The sequence below is a fragment of the Anopheles gambiae genome, chromosome 2 (assembly GCF_943734735.2).
Source record: "Anopheles gambiae chromosome 2, idAnoGambNW_F1_1, whole genome shotgun sequence".
NCBI lineage: Eukaryota > Metazoa > Arthropoda > Insecta > Diptera > Culicidae > Anopheles > Anopheles gambiae.
The window spans coordinates 29,992,893-30,002,642 of NC_064601.1; the positions used below are offsets into that span (position 1 = coordinate 29,992,893).

General features: G+C 46.5%; 2 protein-coding genes across 16 annotated transcripts; both read right to left on the bottom strand.

Annotated features, from left to right (window-relative positions):
* Positions 1-293: 293 nt before the first annotated feature.
* Positions 294-3,161, bottom strand: LOC1273006 (presenilin homolog). Of its 2 annotated transcripts, none has more exons than XM_061649659.1 (8): positions 2,703-3,161; positions 2,296-2,561; positions 1,789-2,219; positions 1,607-1,705; positions 1,314-1,541; positions 920-1,111; positions 721-833; positions 294-632 (listed from the first exon to the last, which is right to left on the bottom strand). In XM_061649659.1, the coding sequence occupies exons 1-8, from the start codon at positions 2,838-2,840 to the stop codon at positions 477-479; spliced, it is 1,623 nt and encodes a 540-aa protein (XP_061505643.1). In that variant the 5' UTR covers positions 2,841-3,161; the 3' UTR covers positions 294-476. The 2 variants fall into 2 exon arrangements, with proteins under 2 accessions (XP_061505643.1, XP_311942.4); XM_311942.6 differs by having other exon boundaries at positions 1,365-1,541; positions 2,703-3,160.
* Positions 3,162-3,598: 437 nt separating this feature from the next.
* Positions 3,599-9,717, bottom strand: LOC3290714 (transcription initiation factor IIA subunit 1). Of its 14 annotated transcripts, none has more exons than XM_061645024.1 (9): positions 9,623-9,717; positions 8,627-8,708; positions 8,013-8,120; positions 6,715-6,900; positions 6,558-6,575; positions 5,875-6,451; positions 5,361-5,726; positions 5,020-5,273; positions 3,599-4,931 (listed from the first exon to the last, which is right to left on the bottom strand). In XM_061645024.1, the coding sequence occupies exons 3-9, from the start codon at positions 8,034-8,036 to the stop codon at positions 4,824-4,826; spliced, it is 1,533 nt and encodes a 510-aa protein (XP_061501008.1). In that variant the 5' UTR covers positions 8,037-8,120; positions 8,627-8,708; positions 9,623-9,717; the 3' UTR covers positions 3,599-4,823. The 14 variants fall into 14 exon arrangements, with proteins under 14 accessions (XP_061501008.1, XP_061501004.1, XP_061501010.1 ...); XM_061645020.1 differs by having other exon boundaries at positions 8,575-8,708; XM_061645026.1 differs by having other exon boundaries at positions 8,627-8,711; positions 9,623-9,702.
* Positions 9,718-9,750: the final 33 nt, after the last annotated feature.

Here is a 9,750-nt window from a genome sequence, read left to right on the forward strand (position 1 = left end):
TACACACATCCAAGAAAGGATACATTCATCTACGGATCGAACACGTACGGATGTGATGCACAAAATACAAAAATGCACGTGTGTAATGTGTGTAAAATGGTAAGCAACGCTTAAGTCTGATCAGGAGGACCATTTCCAAATTCAAGCATGATGGACCGTGTGTGTGTGTAGCGTACATGTTACTTTTGCATCCCCGTTTCAACTAAGCCAATACGCGTTACGTGTTTGTTAGTGGCGGTACGTTCACCTACACTTTCTCACTATCTAACTCCCGCCGCTCGCTGTCTCTCGGGTTGTTTTTTTGATTACACGATATTAAAATATTACGATATAAATAAACGAGCTAGATATGCTAGAAAACACGGCTCGGCATGGATTTGAGCACGTTTGTTTTGTTGCGCCTAATCCCTAATCCAATCATTGAACCCGGCAAAAACCGGACCTACAACTTCCTTATCCCCGTGTTGCTGCATTAACTAAATAAACACCTGCTCCAGCGTAAGCGCTTCCGTGAACGGTTTCACAATCACGCTCGTGACGAAGCAAAAGATCAGCCCGAAAAAGATGGAAATCGGCAGTGCCGGCAATGCTTTGCGAAAGATGGCCAACAGCAGCAGCGTCAGGCAGAGACCCTTTTTGGCGGGAAAGACAAGAAGCAAGGTTTGAGTTACTTGTGGGGTCCCAGCAGCTCGTCTGCGGTGGGCGGACGCCAATACATACCACCAGTATTGCCACAAAGCACGCTATCGTGGTGTTCCAGTCGCCGTAGCTCGATGCCTTGCCAACCAGCACGGAGTAGAAGATAAAGTCACCTAGCCCAAGCTTAATGCCTCCTGCAACGTGTCAGTCAGTTTGAAAAGGGATCAATAATACATTTAGCACGAGGACAAAACAGTAATGTTTTCCGTTTCGTTCTTACTTTCTTCCGCCTGGTCATACAGAGCACCACCGAGCTGCGGATCCTGTCCTGCGCGGGTTGCCTCTGCCGTGACGGTACGGTACTCAGGCCGGGACGGATTGTTGGCAATGTTGGCCTGCACCTCAATTTGCCGCCTCGTTACTCTTTGGTTAGCCGTTGCCGCCCAATCCTGCGTAAAACCGGCCGTCTGATCTGCAATACCAATTGAATTACGCGCTACGTTAGTAGGAGCATTTCAAAGCTACTTGGATGAGAATATTAAGGGGGAAAGCAGACCGATGATACCCAAGAGAAGTACTGTATTTGTTAGTGTGTTAGTTAGCACGGAGGAAAATTAGCGATTATGTAGAGGCACAGATACAATAGGCAAGCAAAAATCGTAAAAAACATATACCCCTGGGCAAATCATGCGTTCTATCATTGGGAATGGCAACCAGCCGCATACCTTCTACGGTTGCTCCGGTTTGCGTTGGGCCGTGGTTATTGACTGCACCGTACCCACCAGCCTGTCGGCTGCCTCCGCCAGCGCTACCCGGCCCAGTGCCGATGGTCCGCTCGCCAGACAACGGTGCCGCACGATCCGGATCCGTGTGTGTGCCGAGGTAGGAATACATGATGGTTGCTGTAAAGGGGTAAAGAGCACATTAATACACACGCTGCTTAAACGTTTCTTGTGGTGCATTTTACATGAATAGATTAGAGCTGGAAAGATTTGCTCGTTACGCTCCTGCGCCGTTTCGACCAAAATTCGCAAAGGCCCCTTAGGGGTAAGTACGGCAATTAGATCTATAAAAAAATAAATAAAAAACGAAAATAAATATCAACGAAATATCATCAAATCCAACCTTAGTGACTACTACACAGCTTACCCCAAATTGATATCACAGCTAGTACAGCCCACGTTGTCCATTCTGGAAGATACTTGATAAACACCAGTGCCATCAGTGCGGCCACAAAGATCAGATAGCCTTGCTGTAACCGGAGCGGACCCTGCCAGTGGATTGAGATCATGCCCACCACACCAAAGTTCCACACAAGCAGCCCGGCCGTAAACCAATCCATCGGGACGTTGTACGCTCGCAGAATTTCAAACAGATAAAGGCCACTGAACAGAAACAGCAGCAGCAGGGAGGACAGGATCAGCCAACCGTGGATCACCTTGTAGCAGCGGTGCTTGTACAGGACGATGAGCAGTATGGTCATGATGACGATCACCGTCATCAGGATTAGCGAGTTTGCGAGAGCATTCCATATCTTTGTGCCCGTGTCGTCCGTTAGTTCGTGAAACGGCGTGTAGACGCTGAAACGGGAAATGAAAAGCACCATAAATTACCCCAACTGTTACGCATAGCCGCAAGACACCGTCGCCTACTTACAGGTACACATCCTTGATGGTATAAAAGTTAATCGAGCTAATTGTGGCCACCACGACCATCATGCAAAGGGTCACTGGAACGAACAGCTTTATCACATGTTGCGCACCATATTTGAGTCCTTCCTCCTCATTCAACGCCTGCTCCTGTTCCTGCTGCTGCTGTTGCCGCTGCCGGGAGCTGTTGCCAGAAGGGGAGCCTCGCGATGGACCCGCTCGTCCCCGGCTGCTTGTATCACGTATTGTCACTTGCGGGATGGAATCGGTTGTCTAGATACACGCGATACGGAGTAGATAATCGATCGAAACAGATGCAAATTAGTACAACCCCCCTTGTTCTCCGGACGATGACTCACGCCACTAGCCGTCCAGTGTAAACAAAGCTCTGTGAGCCCTCTCGGCGACACTCACCCCATAGGACGGATGTGGAGAGCTGCTAGCGTCGGCGGGCATCTTTTGCCAGCGTTTCCGCGAGCCGCGCCCATCGGACGCATCCTGTGCCGTTGCTGCCGTCGGTTGATGATGATCGATGTTGATATGGCCGTCCATTGCAGTGGCGGTGGAAGAAAGTGTCCGGATGTTTGTTATGGAGTACCCGCCAGCTTGCTCACATCAGAGAGAGAGTGTGTGTGTGTGTATATAATAAAACAGCCTGGTATGGGCGCTAGGGCGCTGTATTGTGCTGCTACTTCACCCGCCTGCTGAATGCTTTTCTTCTTGAGAAATGGACAGTTGGGGTCATCTAAGATTTTAAAGGAGTATCCACGGCAAAGACACTATTTTTGCGACTCACACAAATCTGAAACAGTCCGTGATTTTTACAATGTATCCATTATGCGCCTGCAAAGAGAAGGTTGTGCCTTTTCAGGCACCGTTTGACAGCTGACAGTTCCGGGAACGGTGGCAAGGTGTATGGATAATAGGAGGTGAAGTGCTTCAGAGCAAATTGACATTTCACGACTTGACATAACAATACTGGGGGCTCCGGTATTAAAATCGGGGAGGGCTGTAGGGGGGTATAGAAAATTGTATGCGATTTGACATAACAATACTCAATGATGGCGCCCGGAAAACGCGCTAACAATTCACCTCCTTAATAAAGACACCTTGAACGGTGGGAAAAGTTAAATATGACACATGTGGGCAGAGACAGCCGTTTGAAATCATATTTCGCATTTTAATTTTTAATTTGTACAAAGCCTCAGAAACTGCACTAACTGCATGCAGCTATATTAAAGAGTCATTTATTGCCTAATTTCGGATGAACAAGATTAAACCGTCACGTTATAGATCTCTCCGCGAGAAGATTGTATTTGAAGGTATTTTTGTAATTTTTATTATGCACTACGTACACAAGAGAAAAAAAAACTCGTCCTCTTACTTTATTACAATAAAAACAAGCAATTCCACCACAATCTACACTTATATTTTTACACATTAGTGCTAGCGAAAAATTCTAACGTTATGTTATGACGAAATTGCACCAAGTGCTGCACAGAAGAAAATAACGCAAGTCGGATAGGATGCAACTCTACGAGGGATGTGCAAATTGGTAGATGAAAATAAAACACAAACACACGCTAACACCGAGGATTGTGTCCTGTTGAGCGAGTTGTTAAAACAATAAGTCGAACGTATGAACATGACAACTGCCCTGAATCATTCTTTGATGGTGTAAAAATAGCTCACATTCTTAGTATATTATGATGCACTTCCTACTCGACATTTACTGAAATATGCGGGAATCGTTTACAAACTTGTGTACCTTTTTGAGTTATCTTGTTAATTGATTCATTTCCATTTTGCCGATCTATCAAGCTTTCACTTCTCCCTTGCATGGGGGATAGATTAGATTAGGTTTACTGAACATAAACCCGCGGCCAAAGCGCACCCCGGGATGGTTCCTATTTCCGATAAGTCAAACTCTGTTTCCTCGTTGTTTAGTAAAAACAAAAATCGATCGACTGTGTGGTGATCTCTACCACACCTACAAATGGCATTCCTGCTGTTTGATCCATTCGTTGGTTGGTACGGTAAGGGCGGAGGGGAGTTGCGAGTGAGACTTGCGATGGCCATTTAAGCCGAAGTTGCCAAACTCACCCCATTTGGTTTATTAGCGTAGACGTGATGGATATCCGTATCCCGACGTATGGGTTCGTATCGGTTTGCCGAAAACATATTACAATCTTGCCAAAACCTCACACAAAGCTGCTTCATTTAGTGGGTTTTCTCCCAGCTTCCTTGCATTGATGCATTTCTACTCGACCACCGCAGCACACAGCTCTCTCGCAGTAATTTATCTAAAATCGTTGATCTACCCTACTGTTCAGTGCAGCTTGCAGATGTTCTACCGTTTGCAATGGCAATAATGTACCTTCCACTAGGCTTTTTTTTATCTCTCTCGCTCTACTATAAACTCTGAAACGCCCCCGTCCGTCGCACTAAGAATGACACCGAAACACACATCCCAGCTGCTAGGCACTCAAATTCGCCGTTTTCCGCCGATTGGTTGATTTGTGGTTGCTGCTGCGCTTACCATTCAGCGTCGCCGTTCGATTTTTGAAACACATAATCCTTGCCACCTATATGCATGATACCGTCCTTAAGATAGAACTTCCACTTGTTACGAGATCGCGTGATCTGGAAACGAAATCAGCGAATGGAGAGAAAAAAAAATTTAATAGCTAATATAAAAACAATACCAAATAAATGCCCTTTTCTCACATACCTTATCATACTGGCAAACGACAACATTATCCGTATCGAACAAATCGGACGCGTCTTCATCTGTAACGTCGTCTTCGCTATTGAGCGGTTCCTCTTCTGCGCCACCTTCGGCCTCCATGTCGTCCTCCTCCTCCTTGTCCAAATCTTCGTCGTCATCGTCGACAATGTTGTCGTCGCTGATGTCGCTTCCCTCTTCGTCGGACGTATCTACGGCACCGTCAAGCTGAAGACTACTGCAGATGTGGAACGTAAGAGCTGCTCGAACAGAAACAAACGCAGAAACAATGTTCAACGGTAAGCACATATTCTCCTATTCATGGACCTTGTTTGTTGCTCAGTTACCTTGCTCTTGATCGCTGAGAACAGGGACAGCTTTAGCTTGAGCAGCTCTAAACGGGTGACGACGTCGAGCATTTCTTGCGGCCGCAGATGCTTTTGACCGAACTCCGTGTCTGCTGCTGCTGCTACTACTGCAAGCAATTGGTTCGTTACTTTCCTTTGCAGAGGAGGACCAGCGATTGGTTCGTTGACCAGCTACAAGCCCGCTTATCAGTTGCCGATCGAGCCGATACCGTTCCAGGGGTTCGTTTGGCGATAGTTCCACAAGTTTGTAGCTGATGGGTGAAACCTCTACTTCTGGTGTTTCGCCTACCATGAAACCGTCATCGTCACAAGCTCCATCGAGCTGTTTCTGGATTGGTACGGCATCTACAAATACAGGAAAAGAACAACATTGGTATGAGGAACATCTTTTGGCAATCGTTTGTTTAGAGCAATGTTTTAGGATCCATTAAAACAACATCACTAATTGCGATACTATCACAAAGAAAAACCACTCAAGCTGATGAGAACTTACTTATATTCAGATTCTGCAAGTACGCATTCACATGCTGTTGCAGTACGGTCGACGCGATGTGTGGCGGTAGTGGCATTATGGAGGAAATGATCGGGCTGGTAAGCACCTGCTGTAGCTGATTTTCCTGCAGAGCGGACGCCGGGACCTGGATCGTCAGGACGCGCGGCTGGCTGTTGGCGACGTTCGGTTGCGCCGGTAGCGTTATCTGGATGGCAACCAGCTTGTTCGGATCGAGAGCCGCCACGACAGCAGCCGGGGCCGAATTTTGTTGCTGCTGCTGGGGTGCTGGTGCTGCTGCTGCTGCTGCTGCTGCTGGTGCTGGTGCTGGTGCAGCTGCCGTTGATGTAGTATTCGCTGCCGTCGTCGTAGTAGTGGTACCACCAGCTGTAGTGGCGTTCTGATTCGGTACCGCTGGCTGTGCACTTCCGGCCGGGACCAACGCAGGTACGTTTGCATTTTTCAGTCCTGGTTCGGTCTTTGTGATAATGTTTGCTTTTCCATTTTCCTGCTGATTGTTTGACGTCGCTGCGGCGGAAGCCGCGGCTGAGGCAGCCTTTGATTTCTTCGTTCCATTGCTCTGTAAAGTGTTTTGGGACAAAGAGGAAAGCATGAGTCCATTTTGCTAACTATTGACACAATATTGTAATCCTGCAGAGTAAATGATTAGGTTTGGTTTTTCTTACCTTTGCGTGTGAGGCAGACTGTGTTATCCGTGTGTCATTGGTATGGGCGATGGTAAGTTAAAAAGGATCGATTAAATGTAAGAAAAAACACATGTTATTTACATATTCGAACACAATAAACTTCTCTCGTTGGGAAAAACTTAACCATAAACCTTACCTTCGCATTTCCCCCAGCCTGCTGATCTTGGGATTCTGGGGTAGATTCGATAGCTTTGCAAGCCAAAAGTTTCGACGTCCACACTTGCTTCATTTCTTGCAGTACCTGCTCGTCCACACCTTCATCGAGAAACGCATCCCGGACACCGGCGATGACATCGTCAATGACCGTGGTGTAGACTTTTAGCTGAGGGAAAATACAGAAATATAAAATAAAACGATTAGAAAAAAGATTTTTAAACACACTTTAATTTAACGGAATTTATGAAAACTCTGTGAACTATTCGACTGTGGATAATTACTGCGCGTTAATGCACAAACAAGATTGTTCCAAAGCGATTGAACACAAGCTTGTACATTAAAGCATATTGCACTCCTAAAAGTATTTAATTACTTGCACAAGCGCATCGGGGAAGTCCACCATCTAATTTCGTTATTAATGATCTTGTCCAATGGTTGCTCGCCGTAAATGACCAGCGTTGAAACAAAGTATTAACTGATAAATGAGATAAACAGCTACCCCCTCCGTTTTCCTCAACCCCCGCACCGTAAAAATCACACAGTAGTACCACATGCAGTTGCACCATACCACATTGTGGTATGTTATTTTCGTATTTGCTGCAGTGCAACAGGCGCATCAAGGCTTACATTTCATATTTTCTATATTTTGAAGTACCTTGCCGATCAAGGTTCTCAATATAGGGGACAGAATAAACGATACACCAGAGTTTATTATTAGAATTTGTTCTAATTTTGCTTACCGTCATATATCATTCGCAATATCGTTTTATGCCGTTATCTTAAAATTTAAATTGCATTCCAAACCATGATAACACTGTTATTGATGATGTTACCATATGGGTTAAAATTAGTACATCACACTCAGCAGCACGTCGAAAAGCTCTCTCAACGCTCGTGTTGCTATTGACAACCTGTTGTGAAAACTCCTCCCTGCGCTCTCATCATCATCATCATCATCATCATCTTTTTTTCTCGGGCCGTTCTTTTGCGGCAAAGCATATGGAACGACCCCCATTTGTTTCGACCATCATTTGTTATCAGCTTATCAATAGTATTGTATCTAATTGCAAACTATTGAGAGGGCTCAAACTTTTTATCGAATTACACGCTCTTATCGGTGAACCATTACACTTTGGCATTCAGAGACTGGCCTTACAATGATTGAAGGACGGTGATTCAAGAAAATTATCACAGCTAGTTGTTCATCAGAATTTGAATCGGGATTCGGCAATCGGAACAACTTGTTGCATTTATTGTTTAACATTTGTTTTCACTTACCACCGAGGTTTGGCTGAGCGACATGGTGAAGCTTGTCCTTTGATCAACTTCCTCTCAACAGGAATCCTTGCTTCCACCAACAATCACACTTTAAACACACTTTCAGGTCTAAAAGAATCGTATGAAGATATGCGTCATGAGATTCACCCTTCCGATAGGGCGGAAGCCTCGATGCCGAGTGTACTTTGAGCAGAACGGGATATTGTTGCGGACAAACACACACGTAACACACACACACTTAGACACGCACAGTTAGCAAACACGCGAAACGGAACAAACCGCACACCGCAGAGAGGGAGAGAGAGATGGCTGGGCGATGTAGGAAAATGCTGCGTGATGTTTTTGCTGTAGCTGCCGCCGAACCGTGATAACGCTTCAAGGGTGGCGCGTGAAAAACACGGCCCTTGTGTTCATATATAGGGATTTGGGTGATGTGCTGTACACTTTCTGGCAGCGCTTCGCAATACTTTAGAGCCCAGTACGATCTCTCTCTCTCTCTCTCTCTCTCTCGTTTTGCACAAGGCTTGCACGGGAGCGAAACACCGGATGGCCGAAGACGTACGAAAAGGTAGTCGGCTTTGGCGTGTGCTTTGACTGCCGCCCGAAACACTCACTGGCGGCCGTACTTGGCACTGGTCATTTCACACACTGTTTTGTCCGTTTTCTGCTGCTTCGTCTTCTTCGGCTTAATCGGCCCTGCTAGAAACATAACAAGCACGAGATGGGTTAAAAGGATTATGTTTACATCAGCGTATGCGGTTAAGCAGCGATAACTGCACGAATGCAACAAAACTACCCATGGATCTTAGTTCACGCGACACGAGCCCCCCCTCTACCCAGCCGGCCCACTAAGTGAGGATCGAGTAGGCGCCGATGCCGGAATTCGTGAACAAACGACACTGCGCTTTTGCAATGCAGCAGGAGCAATACTGTATACTTGTACAACTGTCACTCGAACGTCGGAATGTCAGCGGCAGCAGTTTCGTTCTTGGAACCGAGGAGGGGGGGGGGGGGGGGAGGAATGAGGAGAAACCCGCCAAGGGAAATGGGAACACTGATGCAGCACGGTGATGACACGGCACCAATACGCCGCGCACTATGTCCGTGAAATGGAAGCAGCGTAGGGCAAACGATCACGCGACCGGACGGTACATTTGCACTGCGCTGTTCTTGGGGTGGTATATTTCTCTCCTTCTACGTAGACATAGCTCCCGGCAGTAGGCTACAAGTGCTTCTTCTTCTCTATCACCGTTTTGCTTCGTTGGCTTGAAGCGAGTTTCCGCCGTTCCAGGAAAGAGCAGGCTTGAGATAGTGCTGAATAGAGCGAACTGCAAGCTTGCGGAAGACAATGCCGGGATCTGAACGGATATCCGCTATTCATAGGAGCACAATGTGCGGTCGGATGCGATCAGAGTTTCAGATTTCCTTCCGTAGGGTTCCGTGATGCCGTCCCTACGGGCGATTGTATTGTGAGGTTTGCGCGTTTCTAGCAAGTCCCATAGACACTGGCCCAAGAGAATGCCTACATTTCATGGGAGAGCTTCATTTACACAATTCTATGCGCAAATACACAATCTTTCCCACACAATGCACAATATTTTTTGCCGGACCTTGTAAAATTTCTGCTTCAGACAAAACACACGACCGCACGCACTTTTTCGGTGAACAAGAAATGGTGCGAAAGTTCGTTTATCCGTGATGTCTACTTCAGGCAGTGTGGCCAGATTTTTTTGGCGGT

Coding starts and splice junctions, on each gene's coding strand:
- LOC1273006 (XM_061649659.1), bottom strand. CDS start 2,840: ATGGACGGCCATATCAACATCGATCATCATCAACCGACGGCAGCAACG. Junction 1,706..1,788: donor AGCTGTGATATCAATTTGGG/GTAAGCTGTGTA, acceptor ATTTTTTTATAG/ATCTAATTGCCGTACTTACC. Junction 1,112..1,313: donor AACGCATGATTTGCCCAGGG/GTATATGTTTTT, acceptor TTGGTATTGCAG/ATCAGACGGCCGGTTTTACG.
- LOC3290714 (XM_061645024.1), bottom strand. CDS start 8,036: ATGTCGCTCAGCCAAACCTCGGTG. Junction 5,727..5,874: donor CTTGCAGAATCTGAATATAA/GTAAGTTCTCAT, acceptor CTGTATTTGTAG/ATGCCGTACCAATCCAGAAA. Junction 5,274..5,360: donor TCTCAGCGATCAAGAGCAAG/GTAACTGAGCAA, acceptor CTGTTCGAGCAG/CTCTTACGTTCCACATCTGC.